The sequence below is a fragment of the Echiichthys vipera genome, assembly GCF_963691815.1.
Source record: "Echiichthys vipera genome assembly, chromosome: 18".
In the NCBI taxonomy this organism is placed as follows: Eukaryota; Metazoa; Chordata; class Actinopteri; order Perciformes; family Trachinidae; genus Echiichthys; species Echiichthys vipera.
This window is the reverse complement of record NC_139843.1, coordinates 7,289,745-7,311,000: the sequence shown is the minus strand read 5'-3', so window position 1 is coordinate 7,311,000 and position 21,256 is coordinate 7,289,745. Positions and strand designations below refer to the sequence as shown.

The window sequence follows — 21,256 nt, the reverse complement described above, 5'->3', positions numbered from 1 at the left end:
TCAGTTCCCCCAGGATGTTTTTCCCACTTTCTTTTCAAGCATTTCCTCTCTTTCTCCCTCTCAGCAGCGCAACCAAAACTCAAAATAGGAGAGTGTGTGGCCTTGTCCAGAATCACTGTCAGATCTCTATGTCTTTGTGCCGGTGACAACAGCTCTGCAGTGTGTCCTCTGAAGCGGTGCCCCTAAAGCTCCCACTGTGTTTTAGTTTTTATCTGAGTATTGCTGAGTTTTATGTAGTTTTTTTATAGCCAAAACTTTAAGGGATAGTTTGGACTTACTCCGTAGTGAGCGTAAAAGCTACAGTCGATGGCGGTCGGCACATCTCCGAGTTTGGAGAAGCAGACAGGAGAACAGGCACAGAAGCAAAGACGTGTACTTCTGTGGGTGGGCCCAGCAGCAAATGGATTTTAGCCACCACAAAAAGTCTAAATCAGTTTAAGTGTACGCTATATTTTGAATATTTTCAACATTTTACCTTGCCATCAGACAAGCTTTTTTAAGCTGTAGGGAGCTCTCGTCAAAGTTACCAGACTCCATATAGAAAAAGAGTCATTTTACCTCACAGAACATGCTTGTTTCTGGTCTACCACTGCCTCCATCTGTTGGTTAGTTGTTATTAGTGTGAGACCTTGGTGTTTTAAAAGAGTCAGGAACTAAGAAACACTAACTGATCAATGCAGAGACCAACAACTCCTGCGTTCTGTGAGGTAAAACGACTTTTCATCAATGGAGTCTGGTGGCTTTGATGAGATCCTAATATAAACTGGCTTCAGGCCCCCTCGTGTAAACCTACACATGGTCTCATATTGATGTTTTTAGATGGTTAAACTATGTTCAGCTTAAAGAAAACACAAAACAGAACTATCCCTTTAACTTACTGTTAGAGTTCATCATGATAAAGAATTAATCACGATGCATTTCTGTATGGAAATCTGCAATATGGTCAATAAGGGCGATTTCCGCACAAACCCAACACAGAACCAAAGCTTAGGTCAGACATGTAAAATGGTCTCGACGTTGATTCTGGTGATGTCCCCTTTCTCTTCTTAACGTGTCTGTGAAACATGCTCGCCAACAGGCTACAGGAGCGGACTGAAGGCCTTTTATATGGGGCGATAGAGAGCACACGTCTTCTTTTTCTGTGTGTTTGTTTTGAGTGCCAGTGGCCACCGCAGCCCGTCTGTATCTCTTGCCTCAACCCGTATAGACCTCTACCCTTGCACACTGAGAAAGCTAATGACATGTAAGGGTCATGTGAGATTTTATTTGCTCCTTCCAAGTGGTTGCTGCAAGACTTTGTGCCTCTATAGCACTTATATTCACAAGAGAGTTAGTTTTGGACTTGGGAAAAAAAGTAGGGACGTGTTCGGCGCTAGTGAAACATGTTATCTGGATGCATATCAGTGTCTCGACGGCCTGGTAAGAACATACTGTGCTTGTTCTTCCCTGTTTTCAGCGCAGAGATGGTTTTTTTTCTGCCTCCATGTTCACTGTTTGTATTGATTTTGATTTGTATAGTTTGTTGTTTTGTACAAAAATGAAAACTGAAACAAAATATTTATAATTTTTGTATGGAGAAAAAAAAAAAGAAGAATGTAAAAAAAAAAAAAAAAACACGAGAAAATGGAAATTATTTTTTATTGTGTTGGCTAAGGAAGCGGCGTTCGTTACAAAAATCCTGTCATTTCTTCATTTGTAGCTAATGTGTGTTCACTACAGCGGCGAGGAGAGTCAACAATAAATTCATTTTGAATACAACATCAAACTGGTCCGGTGCAGATGAAAACCTTCACTTCAGCGTCCCCTCCATTACTATTCTGTGAGTGTTCGCACACAGGCACTGACGGACTCAGCATGCGTAATTACACCATGGGACAGGGGAGGCATGTGCAAAGGAAAACATATTTGTAACCCTCTGCTACACAGATAGGATCTTTTCACGGACACTGAAATCAGGACATTCGTTGGTCCCGTGTTTCCCGACATCTTGGCTGCAGAGTGTAAGATTTTAATCAAGTTGTAAAAAATCTGTTCCCTTTAATCCTCTCATGGACCCCGGCACCAGTGCCTCCTCACAAAGGAGCAAAGGAAAGTGCATAGCAAACATTTGACAGCTCAGCCTCTTTGGTTCTGGTAACACAACACAACACAACACAACTATGACACCTAGTGGAGCCCCTGGGACACACATAGGGACGCTCCTGTGAACAATTTCCCTGCTCTAGATAAATAAGACACAAAGCAAACTAAATAATACAAACGAAAATAAGTTAAATAAGTTTAAAAGGACAAAAAAAACAACTCATTTCAGTACAACTCAGTTGAGAATTAATCTGCTGGTGTCAAAAATCACAACTTCACTTGTCGAAGGAACCTGTCGACAAATGTGCTTATTCAGCGGTAAAATGTTAAATAAGATGATTATCATATTCTCAGATCAGTCTATTAAATATGAGGGTTTAGCCGACAGCAGGTTAGCTTAGCTTAGCATCAAAATTTGGAAACAGTGGCAAACAGCTACTCTGGCTCTGTCACATAAAAGCTGTGTTGTTCAATGCTTTTATTAGTGTATTCTTCAATTTTTAAAGTATTATGGGCATTATGTCACTTATGTCCTATTTCAATGATTTGAATACTGTATCTGCTCCCCCTCTACCTGCCCAGGGACTACAGGCGGAAATGGGCAAATGTTGCTATAATCTGGCTCAAAGCATCCCTTCATGTTTTTTGTGCATTGTTCCTGTTTAAAATAAATTAATTCATTCATTCAAATGATACCAAAATGGGCCTACCGACACCTCTACAGCTCACTCATTAACACATTAGGTCTCGTTTGTTTAAAGTGGACAAAAACTGAAGTGTAAAAATGACAAATGGCAATTTTTATGGGACTATTTCTTGACCCTGAACAGTGGCCAGAATCTTCTATCCTGGTACAGGTCATTTCATATCTCAATAACGATAAATATCACAATATAACATGTATCCTGGGGATTTAATAAATCTGGGTGAGTTAAACACTAGACAAATAAAAAGAAGAAGTATTTTCTGATTCCATTAAGAACTCAGGAGTTTAATTAATGCGCAATGATCCGAATGTAAAGCAACATAACGTAAATAAAGCCGCTGTGCAGTTCAGCTGCCGTTTTTTTCGACACTGCGATAGTAACTATATATTTTTTAAAGTATGATAGACCTTTTTATATATACCAAGTTGATAATAAATGTTTATATCATCATAAAACAAGACAAAACAGGTTTATAAGTGAGCTTTAAAGGTGCAGGTAGGCGGATTTTGCTATTTTCAGACAGAGCCATGCTGGCTGTTTCCCCCTGTCTCCAGTCTTTATGCTAAGCTAAGCTAAGCTAAGCTAAGCTAAGCTAAGCTAAGCTAAGCAGCTCTTGTCTGTAGCTTTATGAAATGGACAGATCTGACATTCATAGAAGAGAACAGAAAGGGCTCTACCGTGTCGACAAGAAACCACTATCATTTCTCAGACATAAATCCTGCGTAAATGTTTGTGTTGACTTATTTATCATTAAACACAATAGATGCGTTAAAGTCCCGAACAAAAGCTGCAGTTTCCTCATACGGAGTCACACTTCGAACCTCTTCCTTTGACTTTAGTGGTGTTTCCTCCAGCGATCACGCTCTGGAAAAAACAAACAGTTATCTATAAATGTATGTTTTCCATTACACACATGAACACTGAGAGTAATCCACACACTTACTTATATGGGGGTAACACCAGATGTAGCTGAGCACACAGTACCCCGCTAACAACATGCCCACTCCACCTACACCACCTTTCTTCACATCAATGTACTTCCTGTTATACCACTGCCATCCTGATGGAAGAGGGAAAACATACAAGTAAACTTTATACATTATAGGCGCTGTGGTGTATGTATATGTGTGTGTGTGAGATGAGCAGGTTGTTCACCTCTTTGCACCATTTCCACCACTTCTTTTGGATGGCCGGGGGTTTTGTGGGCCAGCCACCCAGGCAACTCCCCGAGTCTCACCTGTCCCAGATGCCGCTGTGTCAGGGCACCTACAAATCACGACAACAATGGAGAATCAATGCACTGACACGCTGTGAAAAACGCTCCCTCTGCAGACGCCAAAGCAATGTTTTTTTCAGTGCCTAACTTTGAGGAACACAAATGAAATCCTTTTTAATGTTTAACTAAAGAAGCCAAAGTTCTTAAATGTTCACGCGGACACGAACCTCGTCTACATTAAGTTGTCTACGCTTAGAAAAATCTACATTTGGCATGACGGTCAGAAACTGAAATTTGATTTAAGCAATGTACTGCTGTAAATGGACATGTACTAGTATAGCGCCTCTCTAGTCTTCTGACTACTGAAGGCGCTTTCACACTGTTTGTCACATTCACCCATTCACACAGACATTCACACTGATTCACACTTGTTTTTAGCAGGGACTACGGCTGCAAATTAGCATCTTTGCTATAATCTGGCACTTTTACGATGATACGGTGATATGTTGTTATCGTTGTTCATTAATGTGCACTGTCCCTAACAAATAAAGTATTGATTGATTGATTGATGGCAGTGGACATCTACAGACCATCTAATCTAACCATTCACACCACATTCACACACCCATGCGCAGCACGGGCAGTAATTCAGGGTTCAGTGTCTTGCCCAAGGACACTTCGACATGTGGACCAGGGGAGCTGGGGATCAAACCGCCGATCTCTTAAATGGAGGACGACCCACTCGGCCACTGAGCCACAGCCGCTGTGGACTGGGGAAGCAGGTAAACATATTTTCGACATATTAAAAGGGCTGTTTTCTAGCGTCTTGCCAAAGCCACCACACTCCATTGACAAAAACAGTACTTTTACCTTGCAGAACGGGGGAGTTGCTGGTCTACTTCTGCCTTGATTGGTTAGTTTGTTTGTGTCATTGTGTGAATTTGGTCTTTTAAAGGATTTGCAACTAACAAAACTAACAAGTAAACTAACCAACCGAGGCAGAGGCGGACCAGCAACTCCTGTGTTCTGTGATTTAAAAGTCTGGTGGCTTTGACAAGAGCACAGAACACCCTCAGTTCCCCTCGTAAACTTAAACAGGGCCGTCTGAAGTCACGTTAAAGCGGTGAAAATAATCTAAAAGTAACGTACACTCAAACAGATAATGATTCCTCAGCCACAGGAGCACATTCCTCAGCAGTCGAGGTTTGAAACCCACTTTTTGCTGCCAAATACTGACCTTTACTTCCATCGTCTGTCGTGTTGTGTTTCCTGACACTGAACTGGGACTTCGCCCCGTCATCGGCTCTCAGTGTCTCAGCTCTCGCTGCAGGCAGAGGGCTGGAAAACTTAGTGAGTGTTGGGGATAACGCGAGGAGTCCCGTCGCCTTCACCCCGGCCTCATTCGCGCTGACGGGATGAGGCGGAGACGTGGCTTTGCTCGCCTGAGACGACAGAAGGCCAGAAAGGAGGGGAGCTGCAGGGGAGGTCAGTTCAAGCTGATGCAGGGGGACCGAATATGCTCGTTCAGAACCTTTTCTCTTAACTGAGAGTGGCTCCGCATGTTGTGAATTGCTGAGCTGGTCTGACAGAGTTTTATTTGTCACCAAGCAGCTATCTTTCCCTGGCGGGAGTGGAACTGGACCGATTTCGCTGCTTAGACCTTCGACCGTTTCAAGCTGGCTCAGGATGCTCGGCCTGCTGGACTCACGGGGGGCGTCATCTCTGCGTAACGTGGCTTTGACGTCCTGGAGGGTAATCCTGGCCTTGTGACCCCTTCCTGATTTCAAGAACATCTTATTCACTAATAAATCCTCAACCTCCCCCTCGTCGTCCGCCCAGAAGTCTTCTCTTACGCTGGATCTACTCTCATTTACTTTGGAGTCCAGAGCGTTGGAGGTGTCTTTGGACGCAGAAAGGGATTGCGCAGCCTTCTTTGCTTTTGACACCTTCCTTGTAGAGGCGGCTTTGGGTTTGGTGTCCGTGGACAGAACGGCAGGATGGGCGACGTCTTTGTCCGGGTCCGTTTCGGTCTCTGTCTCAGCGGTGGTTCTGGAGCGAAGACGATCCGCCACAAATGGAGTTGAACCTGAAGGCTGGTCCTCTGAGGCCGTTGCGGTTCCCTCCAGCGATGCCTTGGAAACTTGTTTGGACTTTGCAGCTTCTATCAAAGCACGCAGACTCTGCTTTTTGGGCTTAGAGATGGCGGGAGACAGAGATAGCGACGGGGAGGAGGCGAGGGGAACGGCGGTAGAGGAAGAAACGTTGGCCGACTTAATTTGATCGGACGGCTTCTGTTTCTTCTTCTTAGTCGAAGTCGGAAGCGATGCAGAACCCGTGGATGATGGCTGTGTTAGTGCTGCTGAGGACACCGCAGACGTCTTCTTACTCTTCTTTGATTGTGGACTTGCTGTAATTGACAGCGTCTGCGTGGACTCTGCTTCTGGCTCGGCTGCAGCCAGCTGAGGAGAAGACGTCGCGGTCTGATTCACCGTGACATCGTGTTTGGTTGGAGGCGTTTTGGAGCTCGCTGCTGCCTTGCAATGTGGCAGGTGACTCTTCAACCTTTTGTATGTTTTACCACAGAATGGGCACACCTCTGCGGGGAACAACAGTGACAGAGTGTGTGGTTAAGACAAGAACAGGGTGGCACCAACACACACACACACATCTATGTTTAGATGTGGTAGATATGTACAGTACAATTATTCACATTATCGACTCATCAGCTGATCACTTTCTCCTTTAAACAGGTCCAATATTATTCTAGTTTCAGGGTCATACTTGTATTTTGGCTTATTATTATTCTCATGCTGTCTGTCTGAATATACCTGTGTTCACCCTCTGTCTGCAACACAGTATTTATAAAGCACCTCAACCTTTACTTTTAAAAATGTGGGGCCGTTAACGACTCTTTTTCCACAAAACCTTCCCATAGTGAGTTATTCAAATTGACTGTATTGCCTGATATCGTCTACAACGCAAAGATATTCTGTCAACTATTACATAAGATATCAATTATTACATATGATGTACAGAAAAACATCAAAAGTGCACATTTGATAAGCTAAAACCATGACATTTTTGCTTAACCTGTTCTTCCCTGAGCCCCCGCCGGCGGGTGCTATCAGGCAGTATAACAACATCCCCCTGTGCAGCAACATGTAGCTTGCATACAGACACACATGCTGCATACCCACAGAAAGCTAAGAATCTCTTCTACACGCTCATATAAACCATTTGTATGACCAACAAACACAGTTACAACACCGAGCAATCAAACAATGCAAGGCGAAAACACAGAAATACGAGTGACACAGACAAATAAAGCTGGCGCAGTGGCTGCTCTGATGTCAGCAAGATTTCACTGCATCCACTCGATAGAAACAATTTATTTCAGGAACCTCAAAAAGCCTCAGGGAAGAACAGGTTGAGAAAATAACTGAAACATTAAATAAATCACTGTTTTTAGCTCTAAATCCATATAAACTTATGATACTGTAAAATACTACTAAATACCGACCAATATGTGATTGTCAGGACACTTATAGTGTGTATTATTTATGACATGATGCATATTTTCTCTACTTTATGGGCTGACCTTGTCATTGATTAAATATAACTTACAGTGGAGCCTCTTTTCTACTGTTTGCATGACTCAGCAATGCTTAAAGTGCCAATACACGTTATATTACAAACACCTCTAACGTTAGTTGTGATGCGGTCACGTGGTGCAGGTACAGTATTAAACATGGTATAACAGTGCTGTGATGACACAAACTTACCAGAGCTCATCTTTTGCACGCGCCTACGGAAACAGCCAATCAGGTCGAAGCATGTTCAAAAACCGGAAAGCTGCAACAAAAAACTAAAACAAAGTGACATTAATTACCACATTCATACACTGCGGTGTCACCTTTACACACTTTAAGTGAAGACACATTTTTCACATTCTGTTTTTCTGCAGGGAAGGACCCTTTAGGTAGTGTCCAAGAAGCCTGTGTGTAAATAGCTAAAACATTATTTTTTTTAAATCATCTTGAATTTATTGCTTTATAATGTAGTGACATACTTAAAACAATATATTTATAAGAGCTGGGCTGTCTAATACAGTGTAACATTTAATTTAATACCTTTACGCCATGTAGCCGTCAGTGGGTGTGGTGCGTTTACGCTCCGTCGTAAATTCAGAAGATTCACTTCGAGCTACATCCGGTTTCGCGTAGATCCCCTAAAATCCGCTATTTTATTATTATTTTTTTTTATGTAGTCGCTGAAAACTCCCTTTAAATCCTTGGTGTTTAAGTAGATACGTAATTCTGATGAGCTTATTTGGCAGAAGAAGACATTTGATCGATTGAAAAACGGTATTTTCTGAAGTGCTAAGAGGAGAGTTATTTCCCATTTTCCTCACATGAGCTCAAATACGCTTTATTCGACTAATTACTCGACTAGAAACTCAGATTCCCTTACTTAATGTTTTTGAAGCTTTCAGCCTCATAACATGGCCTTCCTGTTTAAAATGGCGTTAGTCTCATATTTGTCATTTTGTCTTTTTAATTTTTTCATTTTATTTCCATTGGTATTTATTTTGTTGCTTGCTCATTTTAATGTTTGTGTCTTATTTTAATAATGTTATAATGTAAAACACTTTGTGACTTCGACTATAAAAGGTGCTACATCAAATAAACCTATAATTATTCTTCTCAGGCTTATTCTTGTTGCTCAGACTGAGCTTAAATTAATTAATTACTTGTTATAAAGTCAAGATAAGTGGTGATGAATTTATTCTAAATTCAAATGAAATACACTAAAATGTATTTCTATCTTTTTATAAAGCAAATTTAAGTGGTGGTTCATAAATTATAAATATTAAATATAGTAGTCATAATTAAATACTACTAATTAATGAGAAGGGGAGGGATTAAATCAATTATACACATTTCATGCTTAAATTATTTTCATGTTTTTCTTTATTATGTTTTTCTTATTTTTCTGCCTCTAACGGCACGCTCATTTTTTTTTTTAATTGTTTTTGTACTTTGTTTTAATTTTATTTACATATTTGAAATATACATTTTAATCTATCAATAAATATCAGTTCATTTTTATGAATCAAGTGGTATTTGAATTTGGGTCAAATACGCAAGAAACCGTGCTTTGATTTTTTTCTCTCCAAGATGAAAATCACAAATTAAGAAGGAATATATTTGTACGTGCAATAGAATAAAAGGCGTGTTTGTATCTTAATGGGACGAAAATGATTTCAGAGAAAAGATCAAAACACTCAAAAAGGCCCCTCACCTCACGTGCATTTGTATTATTAAATAACATTAATTTCAAACATTTTTACACTGTTCATTTGGAGTCAACATCTATTTGAAAATGTGCCCAAAGAACGTCAAATTTAGGTGTAGCTTTAATATAGAAATACAACATTTGGTTGTTAATTTGTCACATATCTCTTGGTGTATCCACATAATGAATTTGGGCCAAAGTTATTCCCAAAAAAGCAAAATAATTAATGTGTAAAAGAAAGAAATCGAGCCCATTTTCATTAGAAAAGTGTATTTTATTGATAGGGTTAGAGTGGCATGAGACTTGGCACAGGAATGAATTTCAAGAAGGTGATGAAAAAAACTTACACAACAATACATCTAAATCAAAAAAAGGTCATCTTCATTGGAAAAAAGCAGTGATTCGAAACATTCAGAATGGAAAAAAAATACTCCATTTCTACAACCATTTACATATACGGAGATAAACCTGGATAATATTTACATGGCAACAGATTACAGTATGTACAAAGCCAGAAGTGGAAGCGAACTGAAGCTCACGGGAGCTTTTATTTTGGCGAGAAAAACTAGAGACTCGAGAAAGCATGGGGTGATTTTGGCAGAGAAACAGATTTCAACAGTGCCTGGAAGTTGTCCTCTAACAAAGATTGACAAAGACGTATTCAACTCCTGAAGCTGGTTTTTTCCAAAACAAAATTCAAAATGTTGTTTTTTATAAATGGAACTCCTAAACGGGACAAGATGGCGTCTAAAACAAACCTTCAAGGGTGTTTCAGAGGCGCCGGGCGTCACAACTCGGTTACAGCTTCCTATTACAATGTTGGTTACAGTATTTTCAGACAGTCTAGAGCAAATCTCTGTACATCTATTAACAGACATTCATCATTCAGAAATAAACAGGGGAGGTCTGTCCCTTTACGAGGCATCTAATCAGAGATGAAAACAAAGAGGGAAAAGGGGGGGGGGGGGTTCTGGGTCAACGTTCGGGGGTCAAAGCCAGGAGGATGCAGTACCGAACACCACCCGGCTAACAGTACTGAGGCCTGGCTGAGGTTCACCGCTCTGCCGCCCAGATAAAGATTCAATTATTCAGTTAGTTCATCGACCATGACGTCAGCATTAACGCTGGTTTTTGATTCAACCCTGAGAAAATAGTGGACTGCATGTTCACTTGCTGGCACACCTGTCTAATGTGCACCTTAAGGTAATTTTGCCCTCTAAACAACCAAAATCAAAAAGGACAGCGTGCATCTTAATTATCTTTTGAAGGCAGCTATTGGATTGGCTTTAATTATACATAGGCACAGGCTAAATGCAGGATTTAAACAGTGATTAGGTCTACATACGCAAGACGTTATACGGAAAGGCATTGTAGGTTCAGTCTCACGGTCGTGCCCTTTTCTGGCTTTTTTTTTCTTCTCCACAGACAAGGTGCCAGTGCTGGAGTGCTGATTTTCCACATCAAATATTGAACCATTCGGAGCTGTTTCACCAGCAGTGAACTGGTCCGTGTCCCGGCAAATAAATGGCTCTGTGGGACGGAAAGACGGAGGAACGATGCTGCAGTATAAACATAAAAAGAGGACAATCGTGCAGTCTCCAGGTAAAGTTGGCAAACCCTTCTAGACACTACAGGGGCTGAGAAACCACGTTCACAAAGCAGCACTGAAGGGTGCGAGAGAAATAATGGAGTGATTTTGGAATAGATGGATTCAGTGCTTGGACACAGACTCGCAAATCAACACTGGCACGATCTTGTGCTTTTTTGAACATCTATCTCTGTCAGTGGCTTACATGTTGTTCCTGTATTTGTTGCTTGACAAGTCACATAATTGGTCTAGAGACCGCGTGCCCGGTTTGTAAAAAGTTCTGCTGGTTACCACAGCCAGGCACTGGCATTGGCGCCAGCACCGGCACCTTGTGAGTCGGAATGCCGGAGTGAGTCTTGTGCTGCAAGGCAGCGCTCAGGCCAGAGGAGAGAGTCTTAAGACGAAGCCGCAAAGATCAGATGTCACCCAACAACCACACATCCAAACGCCTGCTTGTCTTTCTTTATAACCGCAGACAGTCTGCCCTACTGACTCGTCCCCCTACCAAACCCTGAACTAACAAGAAGGCCAACTCTTCAAAGAGGAGAGTAAAAACTAATATAAAAACGGCTGAGGAAGAACGCTGACGTCTATCGGATTCTTCAAGGTCTCGTCAAGTCCTTGTCAGGAGCGAGAGGGTGGTTTGTCCCCATTCAGGTCCTCTTTTTTTTTTTCACAGGTTGACAGAGGTCATTGGAGCATGAGCTGTTTGAGGTTGTCATGGAGGATGGTGTCCTTGACGTCCCGGAACACCAGCCTGATGTTCTCCGTGTTGATGGCCGTGGTGAAGTGGTGGTACAGGGGCTTCTGGGTGGCGTCGCGCCTCTTCGCCCGGAAGCAGTCCACCATGAACGCCTGGACGTCCGGCAGATTGTGCTCCTGCCCAGTGTACTCCGGAAAGTAGTCCTTGAGCGGAACGCTCTTTACTTTTTCCTCCAGCAGGTCCGTCTTGTTCAGGAAGAGGATGATCGACACGTTGACGAAGACGCGGTTGTTGACAATGGTCTCGAAGATGTCGAGCGATTCACGCAGCCGGTTGGTCTGCCTGTCCTCCATCAGCACCTGTTGAAGACAACGGAGGGATTCAGTAAGATGACTACTGCTGTACCGCTGTTATTGTACTACGCATATTCAAAATAGTGGCAGACTGAAATTAATGGCACCCGAGAAAATAATGCCATCTGTTATTTCAAAAGCCTTTTCATATTGCATTGTACATCCTGTCCTTTTTTATAATAAAATATAGGTGTTACAGTATTGGTATGCATCTTTTTTGGGTTTCTGAAGAAGAATTACTTTATTTATCCCACAACGGGGGAATTGAATTTTTTCACTCTTAGTATTAATCATGTTACACACACAGGCCCGAAATACACACACATGTACAAACAGAACCTATACATGCAATTAAGGAGAGATGTTAGAGCGAGGGGGCTGCCAGTGACCAGCGCCCCAAGCAGCTGGGGGTTCGGTGCTTTGCTCAACAGCCCCTCCGCAGTGCCCCGGAGATGAACTGGCACCTCTCCAGCCACCAGTCCACGCTCCATACAGGGACTTGAAACAGCGACCCTACGGTTCCCAGCCAAGTCACCTATAGACTGAGCTACTGCCCCCATAGTAGTGTCTATTGCTGCGAACATGCATCCAAGGTACATCACCAACTGATACAGCGGCTGGATCGATACTATCACAGAGATATTTGTATCCGTGTTGGCTGCTAAATAACGAGACATTGCAGAACAGAAATGCCAACGATACGTTTCAGCTAATGTCCGAATCCGTTGGACTGGACGATTAACAGACTTTACCTTCTCAGCTCTAAAGTATGCCGTCTGTGTAAAGTCAGAATGAGCCCATGTGTGAATAGAGAAGGTCATCGTGCAGAGAATTCACGATCAATTCTAATGTAAAGACAAAAGATCATACACTGAATAAACTTATGGCCAATGAGCGGCTTCCAGATTTATTTCTGTAATGAAAAAAAACTTTTAACATCGTATCATAGAGCACAACTTGCCCGTTGTACGCAGACTCATGCTCTGGGATAAATCACAGTGCGTATATAGACACAGCAATGACGACTTATCAAAAAGTCACCAAACATTATCTGCTAGAACAAACCGATTAATGAGCCCCTTATCGGGCTTATCATGGCGGGTGAGTGCGCCTGCTTGCGAGTGTGAGAAATGAGACGGTCATGGTTGGCGTTGGGCACGGTGGCGCGCTCTCACCTGGTCGTATTCAGAGGAAGAGACGAGGAAGAGGATGGAGGTGACCGAGTCGAAACACTCGAACCAGCGTCTCCGCTCGGACCGCTGCCCCCCCACGTCCACCATCTTGAAGGGAACGCTCTTGATCTCAAAGTCGTACTCGTGGATGCCCTTGGTGGGTTTACGAGCCAGCAGGATGTCCTGTTGAGTGGGAAGGTACTCCTGCAGGAGAGACGGCAAAACACAATCGGTGAATCTCTACGCGTGTAGAAGACGAATACGAGGAAAAAAACGTTTTGTCAAGGATCACAAACGGGAGACAAATATTGAATTTTTAGACCATGGGTGTCAAAGTCAAGGCCCGGGGGCCAGATCCGGCCCGCGAATGAATTATCTCGGCCCCCAGGATGATATTTGATTAGTATAAGAACCGGCCCGCACGTCACAGCCGCCTGCTGGTGTTTTTCACGCACCAAAACTACATTACCCACAATGCTCGGCTTCATTATTCATCAGCATTCAGGGCAGATGTCAACTTTCAGCCCAATTACTGACAGTGCCGTACAAAAATATTGGATTATTCATTTAATTATTGAATAAAATACGGCTCACTGTGTTAGGTCTTGGTTCAACAGGTTATATACAATCATTTTAATATGTTTTAATAAACATTGAACCAGTCCGGCCCTCGGCTTGTAGCAAATATGTTTTTTTGGCCCTCTGATGTATTTGACTTTGACATCCCTGTTTTAGATGGAGCAGAAAATCAAATACAGACAAAAACATATTACAGGTGAAAGAAGAAGAAGAAGAAGAAGAAGAAGAAGAAGAAGAATTACTTTATTAATCCCACACGGGGAAATTGGATTTTTTTTTTTTTTTCACTCTTATTATTATACGTGTTACACACACAGACCCGAAATACACACATGCACAAACAGGGCCCATACATGCAATTAATGGAGAGATGTTAGAGCGAGGGGGCTGCCAGTGACCAGCGCCCCGAGCAGTTGGGGGTTCGGTGCCTTGCTCAACAGCACCTCGGAAGTGCCCAGGAGATGAACTGGCACCTCTCCAGCCACCAGTCCACGCTCCAAATATGGTCCACACGGGGACTTGAACCAGTGACCCTACGGTTCCCAGCCAAGTCACCTATGGACTGAGCTACTTCCGCCCGAAAGAAGAGAACTGGATTGGTCGGCGTATAATGAGGAGATCAGTCTTTACCAGAACATTACCTCAGTTTGTTCAGAACTAAACAAATAAAGGAAAAAGCTCCTAAAACATGTAAATAAAATGGTAAATGTAAGGGATGAAAGACAGGCTCTGTTAATTATCGGGTTGTCAGGTTTTCTGTTTGAGTTTTAGTTAAAAATCGGTCTCTTTTTAAATAATCTGGGTGTGTAAGGTGGAGAGAAACAGATTTTTGCGCCAAGGGAGTTTGTGCCACATTCTGCTGGATTACGGCAATTAGAGGGACACCAAATAAAAACATCTGCTGGTGGAAAATGAATTCCTGTATGCAGGTTTTCGGCAAGGTTTGCAGAGTTAAAGGCATTTTAAATGCTACAAAAAAATGCAATTTAATATCCGTTTTCATGGTCGTATCAGCCCAAAGGATGAAAGTATGATAGAAAACCAGCAGGGATGACACGGCCTAGGATCATTTATAATCCAGGACTCGACAGCAACAGTTGCCAGGTGGCCATTTTCAACCATTCTGAGAAATTGGCGACTAGTTCTTGGCTTTTGGTCGTGGGCTGATGAACTTCCTGCTGCTGTGGCAGTAGTGACAGTGTTTGCGGACTGAAACTGCACTAAAAACAATTAAATAATCTTCTACAATCCACCGCGCAATAATCCCACTTTTTGATTTTTGGTGTAAAGCGTCTCTACAGCCTGCAATCAGACAGAAAAAGTTTCTTATATGTATTTAGTGAATTGAATGATTGATGGTTTAATAACTTCTTAGGGTGTTTTTGGTGGAAACTGAATGAAATTAGTATTTTTAAGCCTTATTTCTGTAGATATTCTGGTTTAACATCTACTGAGTGACTATTTACTGTCACATTGACCCAGTTGGGAGCATCCGGGCTACAATGTCAGCATTCCCTTTGCCGAACAACCGTCTAAATTTGCTCGTCAGCGGACCGTAAGTTGTCTAGACGTGTTGCAATATGAACTATAACATGCACACGTCTGATTACAACAATCAGTGCAGGCAGAAACAACTTACCGGGTCGCCGAGCTTATCCAGATTATCCAAGAAATACTTCACTGACTCACCCTGCGACAGGACAGAGGAGGAATTTCTGTTAATTCTTCACAATTTATCACATTCAGTCATTTTAAACAGAAACGGTACAGTTTGCATGCAGTCCTTGTTTACTAACCGATGTTTACGGCATCCAACAGAACACATTTGTTGCTTTGGCAGAGGCGCGACAAAATCCCTTAACTGCCACATACACACGTGTTACCGTCACTTCGGAGGACATTACATTGATTCATTTGCTACAGACCTACTCCAATCACTGTCACATGCTTCGTACAGCTCTTTAAGTGTAAAATTCAAGAACATTTCAAGCACTTTCAAGCTCCAAAGTACTTCAACCAAACATTTCCAGAATCTCAAAGGCGTCACCATCACATCTGGGGATTGTTTCATTTAAAATATTAAAGCATCTTTGGTTTACATGAGTGACTGTGGAGATCGAACACCAATTTATGTTGGAAATCAAGCAGTTTTAAAGGGGTTCATACCAATTCAAGCATGTTCCTGACCTTCAAAACACAACAGTTTAAATAAAAGACTTTGCATGAACACTGTCATAACTGCTAATTGCCTAACCGTACCCTAACATGTAGTGATTTACATTATGGGCACACTTTGCAGTTTGTCCCCAAAAGGAACGTAATTCCCCTCAGCAGATTATGTCCCCACAACATGAGAAACACACACACACACAAACACACAAACACACAAACGTAATCCGTTTGTTTTCCCCTCCAAAACTGTGTGACCGCCCGAGACGAGAGCGGAGTCTGCTCTGAGTAGCTGAAGCAGGATGCAAAAGTATTTGGTATTGCAGTAGACACGTGTTTGTAAGTATGTCTTTGATGTATACAGAAGTGTGGCTAACTCTGCCTGTCTGTGTGTGTGTGTGCGTGCGTGTGTGTGTGTAAGGGTGTTTTTTCTAGACCGCTCATACGCTGTTCATGCGCCATTAGTGCAAGCCCAGACATGAGGCTGCCAAGACACTGAGATGCATTCCTTTATCTGTGTGTGTGTGTGTGTGTGTGTGTGTGTGTATGTGTGTGTGTGTGTGTCCTGTGCTCAACATAAACCAAAAGCCGACTGCAAAAGGCAAAACAGACTTTCCTTGCCATCTTTCCTGTGACAGTGCCTCTTGTCTACGCCACACCTCTTCGGGGGTTGTTTTGCATGTATTTTGCATTAATGAGACATTAAACAAACACAGCTGCCATACAGTTGCATCAAGTTGCATCAGTAGTAGTGAGCGTTGGGTTGTATTTCTGAGTGTTAGTGACACGCACTGTCTATTTCCCCCACTGTACTCACCTTTTGATCTTTAAAAAAAACTAACCTGACCTGAAAATCCTGTGTGCGTATGAGCATGTGTGTGTGCGTGTGTGTGTGTGAGTGAGAGAGAGAGAGCGCACAACTAAGATTACACAAAGGAGGGGTAGAATGGCGTGGCCGAAGCCGAGAGACAGAAGAGCTACCTTTTTCTATGAGGCTCATTTTAATTCTGCCCACGTTTCTGGCTTCACCGGAGTAAAAGAGCTCAAATCTGAGGAGGACCGGGGCGTTTTGAAATCGTCAAAACACGAAAAAAATCAGTTGGGTGTTAAAAAAAGGAGAAGAGAAACAAGAACAGCAATCACGCCAAGCTCTTTCTGTTCATTAGAAAGCATGACAGCGCCTGCACTTTATACGCCTGTGCTGTGAAAGCAAAACTGAAACGTAGGATTACATAACAATCAATGCCCGTGTGTCATTAGAACTGTAGCTCAGGACACTTCAGATTTAAGCAGATCTGTGTTTCACCGAGGTAAAACTCCAGGGAGAGAGAAGGTTTTCATGGATGATGTCAAAGACGGGCGCGTGGGAACTCTGTACAATGCAAAGCGAGAGGATCCATGTGCGTTTTCAGCCCGCACATGTGTTTTTAATGATAATTAACAAGCAGGCCGAGGGGCACGCGTGATTTGTGATGCAAATAGTTAAAAGGGCATGGTCAAAACACACGCAATGGGTCCGATCTGCCGGCAGAAAAACAAATTAGTCCTCGCAAATAAGAGCTGGGAAAACTAAAGAGCCCCCAACAGAACAACCCCTGAGCTGCTGCTGCTGGGTTTTATGTGTTATTGTCGGAATGGGAGCGATAATGTTTTAGATTTAATCCACATCAAGGCTAAATTCAACGTTTTAGACGCTACAAAGGGCTGCAGCTAATGATTATTGTTCATTATCAGTAAATCTATCCTTCCTTGATTAATTGATTAGCTGTTTGGTCCATAACATGTTTGATAAATGTGAAACATGTCATGTGTCATGATGTTAACATGACATCCTCAAAAGTCTTGTTTCATCCACATCTCAAAGACAATCTAGATTCATTTCTGTTGATGGATCCAGTAATTGATTTAGGGAACGGTTTATGTTTATTGCCCGAAAATTGCAACAATTCTGATTAATGGTGTTGTTTTTTAAGCAGAAATAACAAATAAACCCCTTGTTCAAGCTTCTACCCGGGGCTTCGTACACGGGGCTCCGTACACGGGGCTCCGTACATGGGGCTTCGTACCGGGGGGGACTGAGCCTTTTCCATTGCTGCCCCCTCCCTCTGGAACTAACTACCCACACACATGCGAGCCTGCACCGACCAAAACACCTTCCAAACCCACCTCTTCATAATTACCTTCAACCTCCAATATACCACCATGTCATTTAACTTTTATTTCTTCACTACTTGTTTCCAAATGTGCCTGCTCATAAGCCCTTTTAACACTTTGAATCTTTTTACCTCAAACGTAGCCTACTTGTTTTATATGTTCTCACTTGTTGTTTAAATGCACTTGTTTTATTGGTTTTTGTGTCCTTGAGTATCCTGAAAAGCGCCACACAAATAAAATATATTATCGTATTATTCTGAAATGTGAAGAATTGCTGTTTATTCCATTTACTATGAAAGTATGCTGAATCATGTTTGGTTTTGTATTGTTGGTTCGACTAAACAAGCTATTTAACGGCATCATCTTGTGCTGTGGAAAGTTGCATCGGGGCCTTTTTCTGATATTTTAAATAGTAATTCTCTGATTTCAGCTTCTTAAAAGTGAATATTTTGGGGTTTCTTTCGTCCTTTATGACGGTAAAGTGAATATCTTTGAGTTGTGGACAGAACGAGACATTTGAGGACGTCCTCTTGGACTTTGGGGAAACACTGATCGACATTTTTCACAATTTCCTGACATTTTGTAGACGGAGAAACGAATTGATTAACTGACAATGAAAACAATCATAGCTGCAGCCTTACGTGCACACAGAACGTACGTGCGTGTCCATGCACTTGTGTAACTTGAGGTGTTTGTGCACCAGTAACGCTGAGCGGGAGAGCCAGAGCTGTTTGTAAGCATAAAGCTGTTTAACTACAGATCAACATTCCAGCTCCGATCACTCTTATTCTCCTTTCTGTCTGCACAACCGGCTCACGCCGACGGCCTGTTGAGTGTGTGTGGAGACCGTTAACAAAACGCCATTGAGAACAGTTCAGCCTTATGTAACCGACAGCAAAAATGTTAATTTTCATCTTGTGTCTCAATAACTGGAGGCAACTTGGCAGCTCGCATACGTTCAAAAACACATTTCGCTTTAAATCACAGCGGGTCGTGAGAGTTTCACCAGGCAAAATGAAAGCACAGGAAGTCCCGAGTGAAGGTGCGTTATCGTACTGGTGACCACAGCTGTTGTTCTGGGGGGGTTAAACGTCAAGTGTGTTAAAACATGCGTGCTGACAGCCAGGACATAAGGAGCGGGGAGAGGTGTAAACAGGAAGTTGAGTCAATCACATGTCTGACCGCTTGAGAGCGAAAGAGAAAAAAAAACAGTGCACGAAATACAGGGAGAGAGGAAAGGGAGGATGAATTAACCAGTTTCACTTTCTATTTCCACCGCTGACTTTTTCAAAAAGCCCAGAAAACCCTTGCTGGATGTGGCCGCCGCCGCCGCTGCGTTTCATAAAAAAACGCTACGTCAATGCGAGTGTGTGCATCCACCTACCAGCTGAAACTCCCTACGACGATCATACGCGTTCTGTATACCCGAGTCGTCCCACAGAGCCGTGATCGCGGGCAGGTACCGCAAGAAGACGGACGTCTCCAGCTGCCCGATGGCCATCTTAGCCGACCGGGTGTCGAACGCCATCAGGCTGTCCCCGTGCTTCTGGTTGTCCGGGTCGCCCCACGGGATGTGCAGCTTCTCCCGGGCGTCCACCAGCACACGTACACCTGGAGAGGAAGTGGGAGATGAGAGATGAGAGAGGCCCACTGGTAGTTTGTTCAAACCTCGCAGGCCGAAGGAAAGTGGAAGAGAGACTAGAAAAGCAGGTGAACTGCATGCCGACCGTAAATAACAGGTGTCCTGCAAACCTGTTTTGTCTAACTAGAGGCTAGGGAACGTAAAAAAAAAAAGATTTTAAAGGTATACCAAACACAAGATACCACAAATGTTTGTGCAGATTTCACAAGGATTGACATTAAAAGGTCCCGTATTGTAAAAGGTGAGATTTATGTGCCCTTTTTTTATAATTATAAAAGCATGGAGCTGCATAAATTCAACATTCAAGCCACAGAGAAATGGACACAGATGTTTAAACCAAAGTGTTTCAGACAGAGAGTGAATACAGCATGTTTCAAGCCCTTCACAACTATCGTAAACTACACTTCGTATAGTACACACAGTAGTAAAAGTAATTTTTCATGCACAAAAAGTCAGAAAATGCTGTTTCCAGGCTCTCAAATAAGGAAATGCACTTTCCCTGTGTGTTGTATCATATATGCCATCCCATATAACCTGAATTTCAAGCTTTTTATTCAAACACCACCCTAAAATTCAAGTGTTTTAAAGGATTTCCAGCACCTGTAAGCACCCTGATACAGGTATATTCATACCTACAGTGAGAGAAAGTGTGTTTTTTTTAAACAAATGTTCTAGTAGAAACCAAAAATACAAGTATGAACCTGAAAATGAGCACAAATATGCCACTTTAATGACAAACCAACAACACCTGACCCTGCAAATGGCTCAAATAAACACATTTATGAAGCATATAATATTTTAAATCACATTTTACACTATTTTGACACAGTAAAGTGAGGTATTGGTGAATTTGACTGCACTTTGGGTGGTTTTGCTGACACCAGACTCCATAGTAGTGTCCAGGATATTCAGAGTACTCCCTGTACATACAAAAGAGTGGACAAACAGGAACACCTTACAACACACTGGTGGGTTTAACCCTCCATTATAATACATCCATATGTGAGCTGTTGATCAACAAAACACGCCGAATGATTTATGAAGTTGCCAGCTTGTGTATGACTATGATAAAAAGTTATAAAATTAAATATATCATGGCTGCACGGTTATAAACTCTTAAATGAATGGTTTTTCAGTTGGACCCTGGTTCTTATGGGTGTGCCGACAGCGGACTGTTTACGCGTGCCCCGCTAACACAGATGTGGTAACTTTCCCATCCGCTTTCACCGATAATCACGGCTTTATCCCGGGTTTCTCCGCGGACCCGCCGCCCGCAGCGACGGTTACCTTTGATAACGTTGCTGTAGATCGTGGCTCTGAAGTCCTCCCGGGCTCGCTGGTCGAAGTCCTGGCCGTGGATGATCCGCATTTGTTTGAGGAAAGTGGACTTGCCGCTTTCGCCCGCGCCGAGCAGCAGGATCTTCACCAGCCGCTTCACGTACGTTTTCTCCCGGGAGAGACATCGGTCGATCTCCTTGGACTTGCGGAGCTGCTCCACTTCGCCATTGTTGAGCAGGCAGACGGGCAGGCAAACTTTTAACACGGACCTGGTCGGCAGGAAATCCGCCATGTTCGCACAAACTTCATCGATGCTAA

General features: G+C 42.7%; 2 protein-coding genes across 2 annotated transcripts; both read right to left on the bottom strand.

Annotated features, from left to right (window-relative positions):
• Positions 1-3,523: 3,523 nt before the first annotated feature.
• LOC310960731 (uncharacterized protein) lies at positions 3,524-7,884 on the bottom strand. Its single transcript, XM_083932510.1, has 5 exons — positions 7,788-7,884; positions 5,243-6,601; positions 3,945-4,055; positions 3,733-3,849; positions 3,524-3,653 (listed from the first exon to the last, which is right to left on the bottom strand). Exons 1-5 carry the CDS (start codon positions 7,795-7,797, stop codon positions 3,625-3,627), a joined length of 1,626 nt encoding a protein of 541 aa, XP_083788636.1. The 5' UTR covers positions 7,798-7,884; the 3' UTR covers positions 3,524-3,624.
• Positions 7,885-10,718: 2,834 nt separating this feature from the next.
• Positions 10,719-21,250, bottom strand: LOC310960726 (guanine nucleotide-binding protein subunit alpha-13-like). Its single transcript, XM_083932502.1, has 5 exons — positions 20,948-21,250; positions 19,403-19,629; positions 15,335-15,385; positions 13,120-13,320; positions 10,719-11,950 (listed from the first exon to the last, which is right to left on the bottom strand). The coding sequence occupies exons 1-5, from the start codon at positions 21,228-21,230 to the stop codon at positions 11,579-11,581; spliced, it is 1,134 nt and encodes a 377-aa protein (XP_083788628.1). The 5' UTR covers positions 21,231-21,250; the 3' UTR covers positions 10,719-11,578.
• Positions 21,251-21,256: the final 6 nt, after the last annotated feature.